We start from the raw sequence: 22,897 nt of genomic DNA on the forward strand, positions 1-22,897 counted from the left end.
TGCCTCATCAAGTTCTCATTCCTCTCTTTGCTCTCTCAAATTCCATTCATTACTCATATGCAACATTTTCTCACCCCAATGATACAATTTCCCATGACAAGAACCCTCAACCACAACTTCCTATAACATACATATCACTTGAAGCACATATAAATGCAAATTAACAACTCTTCCTTGGACTACCAAATAGTAAGGTAAACAAATCAGAGGAATGCAAGATTTAAAATGTTTATACTTTACTCAGCTAACACACTTAAATGATAAATTTTGAAGCAGAACATAAATAATCAGGGCAAACCTGGGGATGAATTTGTCCGATTCGCACCAAAAGTGATTGTATGAGTTCTCTCACAGCATGGTTATTTGAATGTATTCTAGCGATTATTTGAGGTAAAACAACCAGCCATGTGTTAATATTAACAAGGGCAAACCCTATCTGTAGGGCCTTTTGAACGTCTACAGTAGCTCCATGGTTAAACCACAAGGTAAGAAGGCGGAGTATATCCTGAAAAAATAGCAGAGTTAAAGAATAATGCTTAAAAAGGCTCCATAAAGTCATCAAGCAGCAGTTAATAAGGTAAAAAAGAAAAGGTCAGATCTCAAAGAAAACAAAGTGAAAGAAAATTATGACTGCAATCATTAAAGAATTCGTGCTATTATTAAGCCTAAAGATGATCTAGTATATACATAATTTTAAAATAACCCTTTTTCCAGTCAATATACCTGTAGACTGTCATCGACACCTTTTGCATTTGCTGCACATGCTATTGAATGAAAATATCCATTGACAGCAGCAACAACATACTGAGAGGTGATAGCTGGAAAGCCTCTTAAAGTATAATGAGACATGACGGCTGTATTGAACAACGCCCATGCGTGCCATGCTTTTGCCCATTTTGTCGCACATTGAGTGGCGTTCCTAAATGCCGAAAGGATCTCTACAAAAAATGACCATTTACCAAGGAAAAAAATTGATAACAACTTCATCATTTAAGAACCCAAAAACAATGTCTCCTTTTTTCGCTCCAATAACCAAATAATTTGATGAAAAATAGGAAAATATACTGCAAAAGGATAAAATGTCAAGTTCTTAGTATTAACTACCTTGTATAGAATCGTCATCCAATCCAGGTGAGAGTGTCCACTGCCAAGATCCAAGTTTACGATACACACGGGCCAGCAGTGGAACATTTGCACTTGTACCGCCCATCAAAGTAGTTGACGGAATGGATTGAATATTTGGGGAGATTGAAAGCTCTCTAGCCAAATTCTGTGACAGTATTTTGTCAGTCGTGTAAAGTGACTACTATGAAAATGTAACTTAGAAATGAGTAGTACTGAATGCTGCAGAAAGATGTACTTATTTTATTAGATAATGCAAGAAAGGCTAGAACAAGGATAAGTGCACTTGGCAGAGTGGATATACCTGCAGTCTGGCAAATGCTTCCTTTCGCTTAAGATCATCTCCAAGCGACCATTGGTATTTCAAGTAAGCCAGCATTACTTGAGGCTCATGATATCTTACACTTTCAGCAGATGTTTCCGGATCATACTATGTAACATTCAGAACAAATTCAAAGTAAGAAAACAAACGTGATTTTGCATTCTGGAAGCTTCAGAAAATGCAAGCAGTAGAGACCTGTAAGAGCTTAATTAAGGTAGACCTAGCCTGACTAATCCTTCCGCTCTTTCGACAAATAAGAGCAAACTTGAGCCAGGTTTCAATGTTGTCTGTTGGAGGTAAAACAAGAGCTCTAACAGCCAAAAGACCTTGCCAGACCTACATATTTGAACATACAAGGAACCAACTCACAAGCATGAGGAGCATTTGATACATTGCAGGGGAGAGTATAAATAAACACCAAACTCATTCCACTTAAGTAAATGCAAATACTTTGGAAACATAATGAAAGTGTTCACATTTGTTTCTACCATATCATATGAATACAGCCATAGAACACAAATCAGAATTCCCTAAAACCCCTGCTCCACCATCTAAAACTCTTCATGTTATAACTTTAGCAACAAAAACATTTTTTGATTTGACAAACAATGACAATAAGAGTTAATACTTGTCTATTTGAAGATTAATTGAGACACGTATCTCCCATTCTTCATTGGTACACAGTTTCCTGTCAGATATGAACAACCAACCACAAATTACGAAAAAATTAAGGCAGCTTTGTCATCCTCTTCCAAACCAATCAGCTTTCTGCTAAATTTTAACTAGAAACATCAGTTGGAAACCCACGACCCCTCAATCTAACTACTTAATCCAAGATATTTCTGATGACTCATCATCAAAATTGCTGATTTACACTGATAGCTCTTGGCAGAATTATCTTCTTCCCTTTCAATTGCCACTTGGTCACAACAAAAGATTACCACCATCATACAAAGCTGTTTGATAGAAAGCGACGCATGTCATAATACAACTGTCAGCAAGGTATAGATTGAGGTGCCATCGTAACTGAAATCTAAACTATTAAATCTTCCAATGCAGATCTATGCAGCCCAAAAAATGTAAAGCTAGAGCAAAACAAGAAGGCTACAATAAAAAGAGGGGAGAGTGGCAGGGCAGACAAAGAGATTCCTTGAGAAATAAAAGAGCCTAATGGGATTCCATAGAAAATAAGGTTCAATTTCACATCCCTACAAGACAACCTTGAAGAATAGGACACTCAAACTGAAGTAACAATTGGAATATCCTTACATTAAAGGAAAATAACTGGTATTAAAAATAAAACACAAAATTAACTTTTTCTTTCAATTCAATTCCCCCGATAATAGGTTCATAATATTTGACATAGAAAAATCATACATGGTGTAGCAATAGCAATATCCATTCAGACAATGGTAAACACTTTTCCAAAGTTAATAATTTACCTCGACATTACGTTTTGCTCCCTGTATCCGCTGAGTCCACATATTGCGAATTAGGGCACGCCGCCCTTCAGCAACTGGGTTTACCACAGGGAGAGTGCAGTAATCTATGACCTACAATAAATGATGATTCCCAAGTATCCTTCTTGCTTACAGAAAAGAACAGCTAAAAGCAGCAAATAAAATCTAAAAATGTATGTAGAATGAACCTCCTCGAGTTCTGAAAGCTGCTGAACACGGACCATATTGCTGTAAGCACGCTCATAGCTTTCCAAAACCTAAAGAAGTAGGTATTAGAAATCATGAAGTCCAAATACATGAATTTGTAAATTTTCATAATCAGAAATCAGAATGGTACCTTTCAAGGTACTGCTACAGAAATAAACCATTATTAGATAAAGCATCAGGTTCCCTAAACCAATAAAAATTCTAAAGTTGTATTAAATAATTTCATCATTTTTTATTTCATGTAGTGAATGAGCCTTACAACAGTCATTGCCATACTGAAAAAGTCAGAGAAGAAAAAACCTAACGTTCTTATGCTTTGGTGTGTCAAATCCAAGTACTCACACAACAGAAAAGGTCTCGAAAAGGGGGAGGGGGATTTAACTATACCTAAATAGTGTGTTTTATTTTCCCTTCAACTATTCTGGAAGCAGGAGGGTGCAAGTGCTGTGAAAACTAAGAATATGAGACAAAATTGCTAAAAACGAAGGCAGATGGAAGCATATAAAATGTTGGATATGTTCCGTAAACTGAAAAGTAGCAATTTCAGTATTCACTAGTATAAAGAATGAAATAAATGATGCAAAAGAAAAGCAAGCAAGTAGTTCCTCAAAAAATCTAGTAAATTGGAGTTAAGAGACTAACCAAAGCAGCAAGCTCAGTTGCTAGGCACTTTCTAGCTCTCTCAACATACTCGCGTGCCTCATCATACTGAGAAATGTATATAGAAATAACTGACATTCACGAGAAATAATAAAAGTAACAAGAGTAAGAGTATAGGCTAGAGAAAGTACCTTCCCCCTATGAACTAACTGAACAGCTCTGAAGAATGTACCATTACTGCTTCCATCACCACTAGCAGCAGTGTTCCCTAAACCTCGAAGTTTGGTCTCATCACCATCATCTAATTGAGACACATACTCTGCCATTTGATCCCATTCTCCCATGTTCCAAGCAGCTTTTGCAGCCTAGAAAAATATACTAATGAATACAAGCATGATATAGAAAATCTTGACATCTACAACAACATAAACAACCAACCATTGGTGCCATTTCCAAACGAGCAGAGGGCTCAGCTGGAGTCCAATAATCTTTGCACAAGTTGTTAAGCTCTTCCCATCGAGCCAAAGCAGCAAGGCATCGCATTTGTCCTGCAACAGACACCACATTAAAACATTCAAGAAACTAATATACACTAACATAGGAAGTAAAGTATCTTTTCTAAGCTCAAATAACTATGACGTAGAAAAAGGATATGTGAAAAATTTACTTCAGAAAATGAAAACCCAAATAACTGTTGATAATTTGATATATTTACTGGAACCTTACTAGGGCAACCAACAATAATTTCCAGGCCAGAAAACTCACGGTTTTTTTTCTTCTTTAAAAAAAAGGTTAAGAGAAACAACATATTTCAGCTTCTTAAGAGCTAACTTGAATACAACAAGTGGAGTGCTTTGTCTATCAAAAGTAACTTCACAGAAAAAGAAAAATACTGACCCCTAAATATGCCCAACCACTTTTTTTAATATTTAAAACGAAATTAAACCATCAGTATTCATTTTGCTACAGGAATGTGATTCATAGTGTAAATAGTGATACTTGTCTCAAACTGATCAAGATTCTAGCTGTTGCATCATATTCTTTTAATTTCACGTAAAGTTCCACACTCAATCCTAAGTTGGACAATGTGTAAACAATAAGAGTGGTGAAAACAGTTTTCTCATAAATAAGAATGGTGAAAAAAATAACTCAAATACATCATAAAGCCTTAACATATAACTGTATCCCACATAAACAAAGAGGAGTTCAAAATATATATTCTCAGACTACAAAGCGTCAAAAGCATGCAAATATTAAAAGAAAGCGAGAACCAACAATTAAACGAACCATCATGTTAAAGTTAATACCTAGGGTAGCTTCTAGAACAAGATGCCTGCTTGAAGCTTGATTAGCTTTGGCAGTGTATGCCTTGAGGGCATCATCCCATCTCTGCAATTTTTCATACCTAATAAACACAAATATATGTAATTACATTTCCTTCTTTTCCCCTGTTTTGACAAGCCTATGTATTTAAGGCACTATGAAACAGTAACTCTGGGAATGACAAGCAGAAAACTACAGCAACATAAAAGCTCTCGTGAATCAGTTAAGCAATAGGAAAATCAAGTGTCTAATACCATGACTCCTTCAGCTGAACATCCAGATGTTGTTGGGCATACGTCAATATTCCAACAGCAGCCTAAAAAGATTACAAAATACAATTCAGACCCTAATTCAAAGATAAAATATTAGGGACAATGCAGTAGATATTAGAAAAACCACACACAGCATACGTAGTTATTTACCTCATGCTGGTGTAACTGATTATTTATGTGTATGAGAGCTTCAACTACAGCAACAGGGTTAGCATCCATCTTCTTGGAGCAGGCACCTTCGAATTCCATTTCTTTGTAGTGTAATGCCTTGGCAAATGCTCGACACTGATTTGTGAATATGAAGAACAAATCTTTCACCATATAAAGGACATAAAAAATTGCATAGTACAGCAAAGCTTTTATAAAGGAAAGCACACCTTTTCAGCAAGTGCACCAAGAAGACGGATGTCTATAGGAAGAGGTCTTTCATCATGTTCCATGAATTCAGCCTGAAATGATCACATGCTTTTTTTAAACAAAAGAAATTTGTAGCAATGGCTTATGACCAAAGCAGGGAATTAAATTGTTTGAGGGTAATGTATTTTAAAGGTTGAAATACATTACATTCTCTTTCAAATGTATAGTATCCAGATTGCCCCAGCAATTAGGTTATATATGCTAGTTGCAAACTTACAATTGCATATTGGCTAAAGAAAAGGGGCTTCTTTCTCACATGACTGCTTACATGTTGCCACCACAAGTTGATTTTACCATAAAGATTATAATATTGTGCATGAAGCAGTTATATAATGTCAACTCTTTAAACTACGGAGAGATCAAGAGTAAAAAACAACAAAATAATATTGTATGCAGATAACTATGGCATCTTTAAAGTGAATCCAATAAACAAACATTCCCCTATAAACGGATGTTGAGAAAAAGAGAAGCTCATGCATTATCTAATAGCTTACATTAAGTACAAGAAAAGAAAAGGAAAAAGAAATCAAACAGCTTGCATAAACAAGGAAGAAATTGGCTGAAGGGACACACCAAGTTAAGAAGAGTAGCCAAAATTTCAGGAGGGATGTTTGGAGAAGAAAATGCCATCTCCAAACTTCGAACTAACTGCCTCTGACTAGACTCATTCAGTTGAGACCAGCAACTAACAAAACCAGCGGCAAACAACTCACGCCCGACAAGAGGCTGCCAAAGGAGCAGATTAGGAACCTAACTCCAAAGTAAAGGATATACAAACATAAACTTTGTAAACATACCTGTAATTGTGCAAGCCGAGCACAGGTTCGTAATGCTGGAGAAGGAGATTCTTTTAAAAGTTCAATGCTAAAATGCCTCATCCATTCTGCCCAATCTTCTTTGGTACTGCGCTGAGAAGCCTCTCCAGCAGTGCGCAACCGACCATCATTGACCTATATACAAACACATTTTTTCTTAGACAAGGCCTTTAAACCAAATGAATTAATGTACATGAGATAATTATTTACAAAACAAAATAAAGATAAAGCGAATTGTAACTTGAAAGCACAATTCCATCAGTATAGAGTCTAAAATAACCAACAGAAATACCAAATTTTTGTGAATCCAGCATGCATACACCATAGAGAAACTATACAAGATTAAGAATGATGTATAAAAATTGTCAGTGTTCGCATCTGCCGCAATAAACCAACAAGTCAGAAAATTATGTAAAACCAGTGCAAAATAGCTTCCCCGTCAGAAGCTAACAGCAGGAACAGCAAAAAAAGGTCCAAGCAAAATCCCGCTTGACTGGTAACAATCAAGTATTTCTACATTTCAAATTTGTAACAACCCATAGGCATCAAGAAAGAAAAAGTACAAGGGGGTGGCTAACTCTCCAAATAAATTGTAGAACATAGTTTGATTTAAGAAAACTCAATCTTTCTATTCACATGTGATATGCTACATAGCAGATGACTTGCATCTAGAGGTGGCAAACAGGTTTGGGTTTGGGCTAGTCAAGTTATTTTTTAGACTTTATGGAAGATGTAACCATTTTAGAATGCTTTTGAGTTTGAGTTCAGGCTTCAGGTTATGCAGGTTCGGGCCATTTAGGTTTCAGATTTACTCAGGTTTGAGTCTTTAACTTTTTTTCCATGTAGGATTCATGCCGGTTTGGGTTCAGGCTTTCTAGGCAGGTTTTCAGGTTCAAGTTTTAATTCTGCCATCTCTACTCCTACCACATTAAATTTAATATTCCCAATTTACATGCCGATCATGCATTCATTTTTATCCAAGTTTTCCATATAAAATGTTCTCTATTACAATGCCATCACAATATATTAAAACAAAGTAGCATAGCTAGAAGCCTGGTCCTGCCAACAAAATAAACTCAGTCCAGTACATCCTTAGGGTAAGTCAATCCAACACTGACTATATCAAGATCATGCTTACAAGTTACAGAAGATTATAGAAACTTATCCTAAATGGAAATATTTAACAAGTTTTAACTGATATGTACAGAAGATAATCTCCAAGTTTCCTCCTCAACCTAGCATCTCATTTCTACTTGACAGTATCTAGACATGTTTAGGAATCTTGATGAATAAGATATGCAGAAAACAAATAATGTAAACAGCCCATCATACAATCAGAAAAGAAGGATACCTGGTGGCCTCTAGGATGTCTTTGCATGTCACTCCCATCTTCATAAGGATCATTTTCCACATCATTTAATGGGTCACTAACAACCTCCACTGGAAGTCGTCGACTTAATCTTTGTGTCACAGAGCTCCCCACAATTAATGGCTCACGCCGCCGTAAATGGCCTTCAATTTCCTCAAATTCTTTATGCTGAAACAAATGACTTTTGATTAAATTTGACCATGTGAGGGAGCGCAGAGAGCAAGTCTTCCATGCAAATAATAATTACAAAGTAATGACAGGGTAAGAAGCAATACCCGCAAGCGGTGTCGCAACAAAAGTTTGTGTATCGATGGGATAAAAATAGTGAAGTCTTCTCCAAGGGCATGAGCCAGACAACAAAGTGCATCAACAGCATCCTTACGGAGCTCATCATTTTTCCTGTAAAAAAAAAATATTTATAGGTATAGCACATACACATAGCAAGGTACTTTCATGAAGCCTCTGATGCTAGCAGACCTCTCATGGTTCCGACAAATTAGAGCCATCCATCAGTTATGACCATTAGTGCATCTTCCTAATGTTTGAAACATATTTCTTGGCTCACAGGTTACTAGTTTCCATAGCAAAGTATCAGAAACATTTATAAATTACAAGCAAAAAGTGCTTTGCTACAATGAGTTTCTTCATCACAAATTGTATCCTGTGACAAGATAAACAATCATTTATATTATCCTTTCATGTTTAGCTCGGACAAACCTGAAAGCAATTTAAATCAAATCATTTCAAACCATTACCACAACACACATTTGGCTCCAAATCTAGATTTGGAAAGATGCATGCACACTAATACTCCTGATAAAAGGCAAGTGATAGACCACATATAAATCTGAAAAGGCAATTTTTCTATATGCATACAGTGTTAAATGAAAGGAACAGACAACTCACCCATCTAAAACTAGCTTCAAGTGATGCACAAGAGAAGATATGTGACCTGTAACCTAATTTACAAGAATGAAAAAACAAACAGAATAAATGGCGGTTGAATAAAATGTGAATCCACAGGTATTAACAGTAAAACTAAATAATTGATTCTTAAATGTTATTAAAATTGTTGCTACCTACCTGAACACGAGGGATCAATCTTGTCAAAGTTTTTATAGCAGCACGTCTTATCTCCACAGAAGCATCCACTTTAAATAATCGAATAAGGGCAGGAAGAAGTAGATGCATATGTTCATCCAATGTCCCTACATGGTAATCATAATAAGAAATCGTTTATATATTATCAATTAAAGATGCTTAAAATTGGATACATAAGAGCATAACAATAAGCATCAGTTCTTCAAAGTTAACAAATTTAGTTTGGACAACAATAGGATAATGAAAGCTTCATAAATAAGATCGTCTAGAATGAAATATGAAAATTCCACTTTAATAATTTTATAACTTGTAAACTAGAGATTTATAAAGCTATATTCAGATGTTTATTCTTCTTTCAACATACTTAACCAGCACACTTGACATGTAACATGCAGCATTACACTCAAGTCCCAGAAGTGAAGAGTACTAACCACCAAACACTTCCAGGGTATGGAGAATGTCAAGAACATAGGTGTAATCATTGCAACGTTCTGCATCACTCAAAACTTGAATGCAACATGGAAGAATAGCAGGAAGATACTTTCGGAATTCATCATTGAGAGCTAAGCAAAGCTGCTCAACTAGATGCAGTACCTAAGCAAGAGAGGTAGGGAAAGTTTAAGAGATAAGATCACAGCACAAACAATAATAACCAAAACAAGCAATCTAACCATCAAACTGCATAACAAATTATTTGTACCCGTTAGCTAAAAAATAAACATACCGGAAAACCATGCGAAGGGCGATTATTAGCTGGCAAGCTGAATGATGACCATAATTCAGAAATTAAAGATAGCAGATCCTGTAAATATTTACGAATATGCTGCACAAGCACATCAAAACCTCAAAATCAAATGCCAGAAGAAAGTGAATGTCAGTTACATGTGTGAAAATCATCAAGACGTAAAAATATACCTGACGCACAATCGACACAAGGGTACCCAGCTTCCATGTTATAAAATCCTTCAGATGATCATCACATGTACGAACTATCAGAAAGAGTTCAGGTAAAACCTACAGAAAGAAAAGGACAATTCAATAAATCAACCGACAAAAACACAAGCATAAAAGCTAAACTGAGCTAAAAAATTAATCCACAAACCTTTGGCAAGTATGGAACACAACCCAGACCCATCGACTAACCTCACATAAAAGAAAAATCAATGACTTAGAGAAGTTAAAAATAACAAACTTTCAAATAAATAAGGACTATGATAAATATTGAAGTAAAAAATTAAATAAAAAAAAAATCCATTACTGAACATACCTTGAATATAAACATAAGAGATCCAACCACCTTTTGGTGGTAACTGGCAAGAGAAGGATCCCTAAGGATTCGCATGAGAGAATTGATAGCAACCTAAAAACAGTTATTTTACCCAAAAAAATAAATAAATAAGAGTTTCAAATAGAAACGGACAAAAAATGTTAAAAGAAGCAAGCAAGCAAGAAGAAGAGTAAATTAAGCTGGGCACTACAGTGGAGTAATAATCTTCAGATGTAGCAAATGATGGCCGAAGGTCCATGGGTAGTTCATCCATTGATGTTGGAATATGTTGACCAGAATCACTGGCAGCACGTGCAACATCTCCATGCGACCCAGGAAGGCTTTGCTGATTTCTTTTATGTGCATGGGGATCCAAAGCACCCATGATACCAAGAACCTGGAGAAGAACAAAGTACTCAGCATCAGAAAAAAGCTACACAGTTAACTAATGTGGAGTTCAAGTGCAACTACCTTTAGCACTTCTCGTCTGGTAGACCACGCTAACTCACCATTCAACAATTTCAAAAGCAAGCCAAGTAATTGTGGGTAGTCATTATAAGGAGCTATGACATACCTGTAAAATCCATACAGGAAAATCTTCTAAACACCATAAAAAACCCAGAACTAGCAACCATTCTAACATAATACATTCATAAGTTACATAATGTGGATTTGGAAGAAAGTTCCTCTGACAATTCCATTTACAAGCATCAAGTAATAAGATGGAAATTGTTTAAGCTTAACGTTAATGATAATGTGACCAAAAGATGCTGTAAAGAATACAGGGAGAGTTACACCATCTTATTGCCAAAAATAGTAGTTGTAGATATGGTACCATCAAGCAAATTATAAGTTTCCTTTACTGATCTTTCCTAAGAAACTTCATACAAAGAATATAACACCTCCCTCTCCTTCAACTTCTGCCTTAGCAATTTCCTTGAGAGAGTCCTTTTTATTGAAGCAAACTTCCCAAATCAGTAGAAATTTAAGTCAACTGCACATCTGACACAGGAAGGTCATTCCACCACAAACCTAAGGCAGTTAAACCTAATAGGCCAATCAGATGGGGGACTTGTGGAAATCTAATCTTCATTATTACTTGATTAGTTGACTTTGTGTATTTTAGTTAAGTCTCTTATTTTTAGAATAAGAAGTGATTTGGGTAATTACACCAAATCCATTAGATATTTTCCTATTATGTGTAGAGAGTAAATTACTCCTTTGATTAGTTGTTTTAATGCATGAAAATCTTGGGTTTTAAGGCTGAGAATATTCAGCCTTTAGCCTATATATTTTCACGCAATTCTAGCATTGTAATAACAAAAATATGGAAAAATAAAATAGTTTTATTCTAAAGATTTCTTCAGGACTAGATAATATCTACAATATATAGTTGGGAAATACATTCCAGTGCTCCCTGATGATAAGAACTAGAATGAGGTATCATGTAGGAAATAATTACAGAATTATAATAGTTCCAAGATTGGGCAACGAATGATGAATCATATAGAGTATAAATGACCTATAATGCCTAGATGAATCATATAGAGTATAAATTACATGAAATTTCTAGCATATCATGTGATCAGAGAAGTAGATATTAATTGTTAAAAACAAATAAGTCAACAAGACACCATGGCAGATCTGTAATGGCTTTTAAGACTTGGAAAATACTATATCTTTTTCATGAATTTTGTCAAAAATAAGCATTAGCCTTCATGCTTCTATCTTAAGCTGCCATGCTGCATTGAACTCTTAAAAACTGAAAAGATAACTTAGGGTAAAAGCATTGTCATGATCATTCCTTATACATCTGACCTAAAATGCCTAATGTTTCAATACATGCTCCACAAGGGGAGGCCCTGGGATGAAAAGTTTTCAGCATGTGTATTAGGAAAACTGGCAAAGAATAGGTTATATATTGCATTCAAACCAGAGAAAAAATAACAATCAAAATGGTCATACAGACTGCAAAGCAACATAAAATGTCCTACATACCCAGTGCTCTGTACAACTTGACCAAGAGTAGAAACAGCTACTTCACGCTTTGTAACAGCTGCTCCATCCAATAATGCTTCAACAATTAAAGGCATAAGTTCTGGTATATATTCTCTCATTGCAAAACCGCCCTAAAATAAGTCACATCCCAAAAAAGAATAGTAGGAGAACGTGTTATACAAGGAACGTTGTGATTAGTTACACAGCAACAAAGCTAAGTTACTAATCCAACAGTGCTAATTTAACACAACTTATAAATTCACAGTTGATGCAAACACAAACTTTTCCTAGGTCTATCAAAACAAATATATTACTACAAGAATGGTGTTATGTGTAAAAGCAAAGAAACAGAAAGTTGACCCACCACTCTAGCAAGATCTCCAACAGTTACAAGAACTCCACTGATAATACCATTATTGGCATTGACTCCAGTGCCCTCAAGTAGTCGCTCCACAAGAGCCTAGACAATAAAATATTCAATATCATGAAGACAGAACCACAATTAAGGAAATACCACCCACTCCCCCCCCAATAAGAAAAAGAGCTACTAGAAAAGAGGAAAGCAGAATGAAAAGAACTAAATAAAACCGCATGACAAATTAAACCTTGTGCACTGGGGCAATATATGGGAGTATTAGTCGTTCACAGTTGCGTATTAAACAACCAAGCAACTTGGCACTCTCTTCTCGACATTTGTTATCTGCACTGCTGACAATGCAAGTGAAGTCAATAATCGATGCAGCATAAAAAGGACAAAAGTTCTTTTTGTTTACCTTTGCCTTAAATGTGTCAATAACTGTATCAGATGACGACGGAGTGCTGGAAGAACGTATGCAGGATTTTTCTCTGATAATCTTCCACATACTGATATAGCATATTCTCGGACATCAAAATCCTATAGCAAGAGAAACATTCTCTCTATTCATAAAAGTGCAACACAAAGTAATGCAAAAACTGGAACAAAAAGCATAGCTTTTTTAGCACACAGTAAATGTTGGCTGTCCGGATTAGAACCCCACAACTGACTTCCACGAGACTATCCTTAATCTAAGCAATATGCATGTCTCCACACTTTTTGCAAAATTCATTTCCAAAAACAAAAGTGAATATGAAAATATTAATTTTTTGGAAAAGACAGCACCTAGAATGTTCAGTCAAGAGTAACTTTAGAAAAGATAAAGAAAGACGGTGGATATTGTGGGAAAACACTTATTTACAGTTGGTTGTAATCTTGTAATCTTGTAATCTGTTTATTTATATTTGTATCTCTAGAATTAAATATTTGTATCCCTAGAATTAAGGACAAAAAATTAGGATAGACAATCCCTCAATTATAGGATTAGCTTTTTAGGAAGATTTAGTTTCCTAGTTTAACCCCTAGTTAGTTGTATATAAACCCAAGGTTTTTGTACAATTCTTAATGAGCAGTTTTTCAATATACATTCAATTTCCACACTAATTTATTTCTTAGTTTTTCCACATGGTATCAGAGCTTTAGGCTCTTCTTGGGAAGCAAAATTTTCAGCCTTCATTACTGACTTCTATTTTAAGCCTTCATTGCCAAATCCTGTTTAGGCCTTCATTGCCGAACCCTTTCAAAGAAAGATATCACTACCACCTAATTTGAGGAAATATCAATTGGCAAAATCACTGGAGTACTACAGATGTCTCGAAAACAAAGAGAGTTCGATAGGGAAGAGAGTGAAAAGCTGAGAAACTTATTGAAAATCCTTGAAAAGCCTACTGTGGTATGTTCTTTGGGTAAGGTCTCTAGTTCAGGTAAAGCTTATGATTCTCATGGATTAAATGTCTCGGTTAAGCCTATTACGAGTTCTTGGGTCGTTGACTCAGGAGCCACAGACCATATGACACATTCCTCACAGAAGTTTAGTACATATACCCCGTGTCCTAGTAATAAGAAAATTGTTGTTGCAAATGGTTCACTTACTACAGTGGCAAGATTAGGAGATGTTCTAGTAATAAGAAAAGCCTACTGTGGTATGTTCTTTGGATAAGGTCTCTAGTTCAGGTAAAGCTTATGATTCTCATGGATTAAATGTCTCGGTTAAGCCTATTACGAGTTCTTGGATCGTTGACTTAGGAGCCACAGACCATATGACACATTCCTCACAGAAGTTTAATACATATACCTCTTGTCCTAGTAATAAGAAAATTGTTGTTGCAAATGGTTCACTTACTACAGTGGCAGGATTAGGAGATGTTCTAGTTAATCCTTCGTTTGTTCTCAAAAATGTTCTTCATATTCCTGGATTGTCTACTAATCTGATATCTATACAAAAATTTACCAGAGATATGAATTGCAAAGTGACTTTTTATCCCTCTTATTGTGAATTTCAGGACCAGAGTTCGGGGAAGATATTTGGAATTGCTAAGGAGAAGGATGGACTATACTATCTTGAGACATCAAATAACACAAGTAATATCAAGAATAGTTTACCTTTGTCATTTCTTTCTGAAAAATCTTCCAATAACGACAAAATCTGGCTTTATCATTTTCGTCTTGGACATCCTTATTTTGGAACTTTGAGAAACATGTTTCCTTCTTTGTTCAAAGGATTAAATGTCAAAGATTTTCATTGTGATGTTTGTGAACTTGCAAAGCATAGATGTGTGTCTTTTCCAATTAGTAACAAAAGAAGTTCTACTCCCTTTTACTTGATTCATAGTGGCATTTGGGGTCCCTCTACAATTCTTAATATTTCTGGTGCAAGATGGTTTGTTTCATTCATAGATGATTGTACCAGGGTCTCTTTGGTTTTTTTACTTAAATTCAAATCAGATGTGAATAGTGTATTTTTAAGCTTCCAAAACATGATCCAAAATCAATTTCGAGTGAGAATCAAGAGATTTAGGTCCGATAATGCAAGAGAATACTTCAACCAGAGTCTATCCACCTATTTCCAAAAAGAGGGGATTATTCATGAGTCATCTTGTGTTAATACTCCATAGCAGAATGGAGTGGCAAAGAGGAAAAACAGCCATTTACTAGCCACAACCTGAGCCTTTCTTTTTCAAGCAAATGTACCTAAATCTTATTGGGAGGAAGTTGTTCTTACTACCACACACATTATAAATAGGTTACCTTAAAGGGTTTTGGGATTTAAAACTCCTATGAAACTACTCTCACAATTTTATCCCAACCTCAATACCACAAACAATCTCACACCTAGGATATTTGGTTGTACATCATTTGTTCATGCTCACAATCATAACAGGGGAAAGTTGGATCTAAGAGCGATTAAATGTATTTTTGTAGGGTATTCCTCAACTCAAAAAGGATATAAGTGCTATCATCCTCCTACCAAAAAATTCTATGTGTATGCAGATATCACTTTTGAAGAAAGTAAACCATTTTTTACTCAACCTTATCTTCAGGGGGAGACTTCATTCATGGAAGATAAGGATAAAGACTTCTTTTTGCTTGATTTGTCCCCTTCTTCAACGTTTACACCCATTAATTCTTCTGAGTTGAAACCTATTTCTGCTGAGCCAAACTCAAACACTGAATTTGAGTCTGAACCCATTCCAAATACAAAAGATGTGACAAAGGATAATATTGTTCTTGATTCTATGAAGGAATTACAGGTGTACTCAAGAAGGAAAGTTCCAGATCTTGAACCAGTGCCAGTCCAAGAACCTGATCCTAACTCTAGAAATGAGGTAACTACAGTTTTTGACTCTGTTTCTCAAAATGAGCATGAATCTCCTAAAACTATAACTAGTGATTATGATTTGCCTATTGCTATTAGGAAAGGAACCAGAGAATGTACTAAGCATCCATTAGACCCAATCTCTAATTTTGTGTCATTTGAAAAATTCTCACCATCCCACAAAAATTTTCTTGTGAGCCTAAACACCATTTTTGTTCCAACTACATTATTCAAGGCATTATCCAGTGAGAATGGAGGCAAGTCATGAAAATAAAAATGGAGGCCTTTGAGAAAAATCAAACATAGGAACTGGTAGAGTTGCCTAAAGAAAAAAATCCAGTGGGGTGTAAATGGGTTTTTTATGTAAAATACAAGGTAGATGGTACTATTGAAAGGTACAAAGCCAGGTTAGTGGCTAAGGGCTACACTCAAACCTATGGAGTGGATTATCCGGAAACCTTTGCTCCAATTGCCAAGTTGAATACAGTTAAGATTTTGTTATCATTGGCTGCAAATTACAATTGGCAGCTTCAACAATTTTATGTAAAGAATGCTTTTCTACATGGTGATTTGGAAGAAGAAATATATATGAAGGTTCCACCGGGATTTGGAGGTCCTCTAAAAGCAAACAAAGTATGCAGGCTGAAAAAGACTTTATATGGCCTTAAACAGTCTCCTAGGACTTGGTTCGGGAGATTTGCCAGAGTGATGTTAGCAATGGGATATAAACAGAGTCAAGGAGATCACACATTGTTTATCAAGCACTCTGATTCAAGGAGAGTCACAGTTCTATTAGTGTATGTTGATGATATAATTGTAACTGAAGATGATTAAAAAGAGAGAGAATCTCTAAAACAATGTTTGGCTAGAGAATTTGAGATAAAAGAGCTAGGGAGATTGAAGTACTTTCTAGGAATTGAAGTATCTCACTCACGGCATGGTATTTTCATCTCACAACAGAAATATGTGATGGATCTCTGAAGGAAACTGCGAAGCTCACATGTAAACCTGCAAATACCCCTATAGATCCTAATCATAAAATTGGAAAAGCTAATGAAGATGCTGATTATGCAGATTTAGTAACTGATAGAAGATCCACCTCAGGTTACTGTACTTTCTTAGGTGGTAATCTTGTGACTTGGAGGAGTAAAAAACAGAATGTGGTGGCAAGATCAAGTGTTGAAGCAGAGTTCAAAGCAATGGCTCAAGGAATTTGTGAACTACTATGGTTAAAGATTATCCTAGAAGACTTGAAGATCAAGTGGGATGGACCAATGAGACTCTACTATGATAACAAGTCTGCAATAAGCATTGCACACAATCCTGTGCAACATGACAGAACAAAACACATTGAAGTAGACCGGCATTTCATAAAGGAGAAACTAGACAGTGGGTTGATTTGTACACCCTATGTATCAACCAAGGGTCAACTTGCAGATGTTTTGACTAAAGGTCTCAGCAGTGCAATATTTTAAAAAATTATTTCCAAGCAGGGAATGAAAAACACCTATTCACCAGCTTGAGGGGGAGTGTGGGAAAACACTTATTTACAGCTAGTTGTAATCTTGTAATCTGTATATTTATATTTGTATCTTAGAATTAAGGACAAAAAATTAGGATAGACAATCCCTCAATTATAGGATTAGTTTTTTAGGAAGATTTAGTTTCCTAGTTTCACCCCTAGTTAGTTGTATATAAACCTAAGGTTCTTGTATAATTCTTAATGAACAGTTTTTCAATATACATTCAGTTTCCACACTAATTTATTTCTTAGTTTTTCCACAGATATCAGACACAATGTCTCATTTGGGAAAAGTTAATGATGATAGGAACAGTGAAAGTGACAAAGACAAGACTTACCAGTCAGAAAATTTCAAGTCTTTATCCATGGAAAATGTAGATAAACACTATTTTTCAAATTGGAATAAGAAAAAGCATACAATTATTAATTTTCTAATTTCTTATTTAAACAACATCATTACCCCAGTCCTGTCGCCCATCATATTACCCCATCCCTTTCGTCTAGATATCAAGAATGTAAAATCTCAGAATTAAGATGATAACATTCTAGTTCTTTTATTTCATAATCCAGCAGCTCAATATTTAAGTAAAGAAAAGCCAGCCATCAAGACAATTAATAGTCCTATATAGCAATGATGAATTAAAAAAGAGGCATATAAAAATGAAACTTTCTTGAAAATGTAAAATTGGATTAAATTGCACCTCATCATTTAAAGCAGCAAAAACTGCACTCAGACTATCAGCCTGTGCTAAAAAATCATCAAAACCTCTATTTCCATGGAGAGAGGAAAATATCGAATGGCGAACAGTAACATCAGCATCCGCAACAGCTGCAATGAGTAGCTTCTCTACAAGCTGTGCAAAACCCAATATTAATTTGTAAGCAAGAATATGCATCAGAAAGATTATGACACAGATAAATATTATTACATTAATCTCATCACAACTATTAATAACTACTAATTAAAAAAGGCAAACAAACCTCCTCAACAAGACGCCTTCGCTTTCCTCCAGCTCGGTTTGACCGAGTGGAACCAAATTGTGGGGATGCAATACAAGAAAAAGAATTTGCAACTAATCTGCAACAGCATAAAGCAGCATCTTTTCGTGTGGCTCCATCCTCATCATCAAGATACACAACAACTGATTCTCTAGCAAACTCAAGAAGTTCATGTCCCTAAACCATTCAATATTTTAGTGCTCAATTATGGTTTCCATAACACATCCTGTATAATATAGGTATGCAAACCTTGAAATTAAAACGAGCAAGAGTCTGCAAAGCAAGCTGAACAAGGGCCGAACCACTAAGCTCAGACACTGGTTGGGGAATATTTGCAGCAGTGCCTCGAACCAAGGCAGCAGCTGGCCTTGCCTGAAAATAATGGGACTTTGAAAGAACCAAGGAAATGCAATCAAGAAGCCGATCTTGAATAGTGGGAAGCAAAGATGGAATACTGAAACAGAACCAATTATTTGTGAAATTAATATCCCCCAATTAGTCTCCAAAAGCATCTGAATACAAGGTCATGGCAGACCACATACCTGACAGTTATTTGCCTGAGTGCTTCAACAAGTGTAGGAGAAAGACCAGCAGAAAACATAACATCAAGGAGACCTCGTACATGGGACTCCATTGCAGGTCCCATGGCTTTTGCAATGTTTCCAACACAAGCCAAAGCTTCAAGCGAGGGTCTACCCTTGCGTGGTGCAATCTGCAGATATAGCATATGTAAGTAAAGTGTTAGAAATCTGGTTCCTTCTCAAATGAAAATAGCAGAAACTTCAAATTAAAAAACACGCACACAAGAATGCAACAAAAAGGGAAACCATTAATCATTAGAATTATGATACTCACTGCATCACGTAAGTGAGAGGTAATTGTCGGCAAATAGCGGACAAGGTCTCCGTCCAAAGCACCAGCCATCTCCCCTAGGGCAATAAACGCACTGGCACGTTCAGCTGGTAATCTTAGAACTGCAAGGATATGGTCCATGCATATCTACAAGATATCACAAGTCCAAATGCACATAATTGAAGTAAAAATAGCCACACAAAGAGTTCTCCATGCCAGTTATAAAAATGTTGTTTTATAAGGACCAACATTCACTAACCGTCAAGTAGTTTGTTACAAATCTGTCACGCAGGAAATGAGCAATGCGAGGTAGTAATGAAGTTATGCTAAGGCGAACAAGCCGATCACGATACTCTAGGTATCTAAGCACAATGTCAGCAACTTCTCTGTACCTTGACATCATAAATTCACCAGTGTTCCTGACCAGATTAAGTTTATCCACATCAAATACTAACATCAATCATATAGCAGAGGTAAATGACAGGTACTTGGCAAGAATGTTGCATGCTGATGGCACACAAGCAAAATACTCATTCCAGTGTACCACTAAACAACACATACACAACTATATATCATTTCATATGGCACTCAATAAAATATTTTTCCCATATGGAATAGATAATATTCTTTTTTTTTGGGGGGGTGGGGGGGAAGGGGGGAACAAATTGACTCAAAGCTAGAAATAAAAAATTACTGAAGCCAAAGTCATTTTTCATTAACAAATAATTTTTAAGACAATCACACCGACCTCAAAAGCTCTCCAACAGCAAGCAAAGAACCATGTATACTATGTATAGGAGCATTTTTCCCCAATCCATCTTGCGTAGCCTCAAACATTCGATAATACCTGTTAAACACCAACAGTTTAACATAGAAACTAACAAAGAGCATTTGAAAATTTAAGTTCAGAAGTTACAAAAATGAAAATCATAAGAAAGTAGACAATAAACCTTGCGTCATCTACAAACAAAAAAAAAACAGCATCCAAGGAATGTAACAAAGCCAAGCAGGCCTGAACTCCATGAAGATTAGCCCAGTACAAAGCACTAATACAGCAAGGCAAGTTATAATTCCTCTACTCTTGAGTTTCTTTGCAATTTAGTGAACATGGTCAGACCAAGTAGGAAAAGGGGAGATTTCATTCAAAAAGAAGGATTTATAAAAATCAAGCAACGGGAACCGCAAATAGGAACTCAACTCAGATGACCAGAAACTAAGAAACTATGACAAAAAGTTTCTACATACGTTAATTTATTTAAAAAAAAAAACCTTAAAGCTAGGAGAGCTATTGTTGCTATTTAGCTCAAATTTATGAAAAGAAAAAGAATGAGACTGCCAAAACTTCATAAATTAATAAACTAACCACTGCACTCGCCAACGCGTCTCACGTTTTTCAATAACACGAAGGCACGCTCGCAATGCCTCCACAGCACGCTCACGAACAGCCAATGTTGGATCCCTCAATGCAACCCAAATAGCATCAACAAATTCAGGCACATGAACATTGAATACAGTAGAAGCATTTTCAGCCATTTCCTAGTGTAATAAAAATGCAAATCTAGATTCAATAGAATAATCTTTTTCAACAAATATAAACTAAAATTCACTTAAACAATATACTGATTTCCCATATAAAATCAACAAATAATCCCTTTCAAGACACCAATTCGTAAAGAATAAAAAAAATCCCACATCACACTCACCTTCAAAATTAAGACAGCAGCAAAACGGCGATACTCCACTCTCTCCCCATGAAGCCACTCCAGGGCAGTTTTGATCTGAGAAATAGAGGCATAGACTTTATTTTCTTTCCCATTGAATTACGCTACAGAAATTAGGGATGTCCTCAACAAACCTGAAACTCCACTTCATCTGCAGTCATTGCACCACCAGCTCTAGCTAGGTGGCCAAGAACTTTACTAGCAAGGACGAGTATTTCAGGATCACGCTTAAACTCGAAGACAGTCCGCATATAATAAGAAAACTTGGAAACCTTAGACGCATTCTCCCCAAGTGCCACGTCTATCAACTCGTCAATGGCTCTTAAAGCTCCCATGTTTTGTGCAACATCGCTACTTTCCAATAGGCTCGAAATTCGATCATATAACAGATCCATAAAACGGGAAAATGCTTCCCCGCTAAGATCACGAGCTTCTTCTTCCAAATGCTTTTTCAATGCTAATGGAGCTCCTTCCTGTTCACAATAATGCAAAGCCAAAATTAAATTCCCTTCAATGAAATATAATCAATTGAACTGTTGAAGTAATCTTATTATTGATGGTTTAGGGTTTACAAATACTTAGACAAAAGCCAAATATTCGCCCAAGGAATTTCGAATTGTTTCCACTTTCTAGAACTCTACAAGAGAACAGAGAGAAAAGCATGGGACTGAGTGGAAAAAGATTACCTTAGGGTTGCCACGGGTGCAGAGGTTGGCGAGTATACGGTTGAGCGTTTCGAAGCTTCCGCCAGCGGGGCCAGAGGCGGCGGGCCCGCCGTAGCGGAGGTTCTGTAAAGTCGACGCCATTTAACACCTCCCTCGCAAACTGTTGAAAATCCAATCCTAAAACCCTAATCTATAGTTTATTGTTTGAAATGTCTCAGATCTTCGCTCAAGGCATCGAATCCAACCACGCTCAAGAGAGAAGAAGACGGCAGTAGGAAGAAAAAAAAAAAAGAACTTTCCCAATTAATAATAAAAAATAATGGCGTTGAACGTACGCGTGGATTGGGTGCACCACCAAAATCTCAGCTTGACAAAAGAAACAGAGCCCTTCTGGCACTTTCTTCACCTCTGTATTTCTTTTTCTTCACAAAATAAATTTTAGTGACGGTAACATTTAGCTCTGGATGGTTAAAAAAAAGTTTACAATCGCAGTCGTTGCAACCGATCAAAAAGTTTACGGGCACCTGCTGTGCCCATTGGTAAAATTTTATAAAAATTAACTTTTTATAATAATAAAAATTGGTAAAAAATTAAGATGATATTTATGAATATAAATTTCTAATTAATATTATTTTTTAAATTTAGTAAAAATAATTTTTAAATATAAAATATTATTTTAAAACAAAATTTTTTCATTTTTTTAGTTCACCCTTTTGAGTGGAATATTAATTAGTAATTGACGCATTAACATTGCATTTATTTTATGATCTCATATTGTAAAATTTTTTTTGGGGGCAAATTTAAAAAATTAGGTAATTTTTATATACGGTAAAAATCAAAATTTCACAACACCATAAATTTCATTAATACTAGATGATAGTTGAAACATAAATAAAATTTTAAGGGTTGTTTGTTTAGTATTGCGTAATTTTTCAAAAATTTTGTTTCTATTTTAGTTTGTTTTGTTTCTAAAATTTTAAATATGTAAAATATATTTTACAAGTAATATTATTTTCATTTTTATTTTTTATTTTTTATTTTTTAATAAAATTAAAAAAATTTTATTTTTTCAAACAAAATATGATATAATTTTGGAATAATGCATTTGCATGCTCGTGATGATCATAATAATAATTATTATTATAATAATAAATGATCTAAAGTAATCTATTATGAATTTTAAAATAAGTTAAA

The 22,897-nt window shown here is 35.5% G+C and overlaps 1 protein-coding gene and 1 long non-coding RNA gene across 13 annotated transcripts in view; both read right to left on the reverse strand.

Moving 5' to 3' along the window:
- LOC111309034 (serine/threonine-protein kinase TOR) overlaps positions 1-22,107 on the reverse strand; it is a 28,154-nt gene extending 6,047 nt beyond the window's left edge. For 4 of the 12 annotated variants that reach the window (XR_016329853.1, XM_022907815.2, XM_022907809.2 and 1 more), the window contains exons 1-42: positions 21,725-22,107; positions 21,173-21,511; positions 21,021-21,095; positions 20,681-20,853; positions 20,066-20,164; positions 19,577-19,736; positions 19,321-19,464; positions 19,008-19,177; positions 18,715-18,919; positions 18,448-18,642; positions 18,168-18,320; positions 13,047-13,168; positions 12,879-12,981; positions 12,638-12,733; positions 12,274-12,404; positions 10,747-10,849; positions 10,487-10,672; positions 10,276-10,368; positions 10,111-10,146; positions 9,924-10,022; positions 9,733-9,831; positions 9,440-9,602; positions 8,991-9,115; positions 8,814-8,866; positions 8,183-8,306; positions 7,890-8,075; positions 6,521-6,673; positions 6,297-6,449; positions 5,684-5,755; positions 5,457-5,591; positions 5,289-5,350; positions 5,019-5,116; positions 4,150-4,259; positions 3,903-4,076; positions 3,754-3,819; positions 3,093-3,161; positions 2,887-2,997; positions 1,640-1,780; positions 1,427-1,552; positions 1,105-1,270; positions 724-938; positions 299-505 (exon numbers count right to left, since the gene is read on the reverse strand). Coding sequence is in view for 10 of the 12 variants with exons in the window: in XM_022907815.2 (XP_022763550.2) it covers positions 299-505; positions 724-938; positions 1,105-1,270; positions 1,427-1,552; positions 1,640-1,780; positions 2,887-2,997; positions 3,093-3,161; positions 3,754-3,819; positions 3,903-4,076; positions 4,150-4,259; positions 5,019-5,116; positions 5,289-5,350; positions 5,457-5,591; positions 5,684-5,755; positions 6,297-6,449; positions 6,521-6,673; positions 7,890-8,075; positions 8,183-8,306; positions 8,814-8,866; positions 8,991-9,115; positions 9,440-9,602; positions 9,733-9,831; positions 9,924-10,022; positions 10,111-10,146; positions 10,276-10,368; positions 10,487-10,672; positions 10,747-10,849; positions 12,274-12,404; positions 12,638-12,733; positions 12,879-12,981; positions 13,047-13,168; positions 18,168-18,320; positions 18,448-18,642; positions 18,715-18,919; positions 19,008-19,177; positions 19,321-19,464; positions 19,577-19,736; positions 20,066-20,164; positions 20,681-20,853; positions 21,021-21,095; positions 21,173-21,511; positions 21,725-21,844 (5,610 nt within the window). In the remaining 2 variants the exon portion in view is untranslated. Of the gene's footprint in view, positions 1-298; positions 506-723; positions 939-1,104; positions 1,271-1,426; positions 1,553-1,639; positions 1,781-2,886; positions 2,998-3,092; positions 3,162-3,753; positions 3,820-3,902; positions 4,077-4,149; positions 4,260-5,018; positions 5,117-5,288; positions 5,351-5,456; positions 5,592-5,683; positions 5,756-6,296; positions 6,450-6,520; positions 6,674-7,889; positions 8,076-8,182; positions 8,307-8,813; positions 8,867-8,990; positions 9,116-9,439; positions 9,603-9,732; positions 9,832-9,923; positions 10,023-10,110; positions 10,147-10,275; positions 10,369-10,486; positions 10,673-10,746; positions 10,850-12,273; positions 12,405-12,637; positions 12,734-12,878; positions 12,982-13,046; positions 13,169-18,167; positions 18,321-18,447; positions 18,643-18,714; positions 18,920-19,007; positions 19,178-19,320; positions 19,465-19,576; positions 19,737-20,065; positions 20,165-20,680; positions 20,854-21,020; positions 21,096-21,172; positions 21,512-21,724 lie in introns of those variants that run through there. The other 8 variants (XR_016329854.1, XM_022907810.2, XM_089747499.1 and 5 more) reach the window with 7 other exon arrangements.
- LOC149519919 (uncharacterized) lies at positions 8,384-8,721 on the reverse strand. Its single transcript, XR_016329878.1, has 2 exons — positions 8,663-8,721; positions 8,384-8,568 (listed from the first exon to the last, which is right to left on the reverse strand). It is a non-coding gene; the product is annotated as an uncharacterized LOC149519919 (long non-coding RNA).
- Positions 22,108-22,897: the final 790 nt, after the last annotated feature.

Source organism: Durio zibethinus, chromosome 2, assembly GCF_047325235.1.
Source record: "Durio zibethinus cultivar Kanyao isolate XHJ-2024 chromosome 2, ASM4732523v1, whole genome shotgun sequence".
Lineage (NCBI taxonomy): Eukaryota > Viridiplantae > Streptophyta > Magnoliopsida > Malvales > Malvaceae > Durio > Durio zibethinus.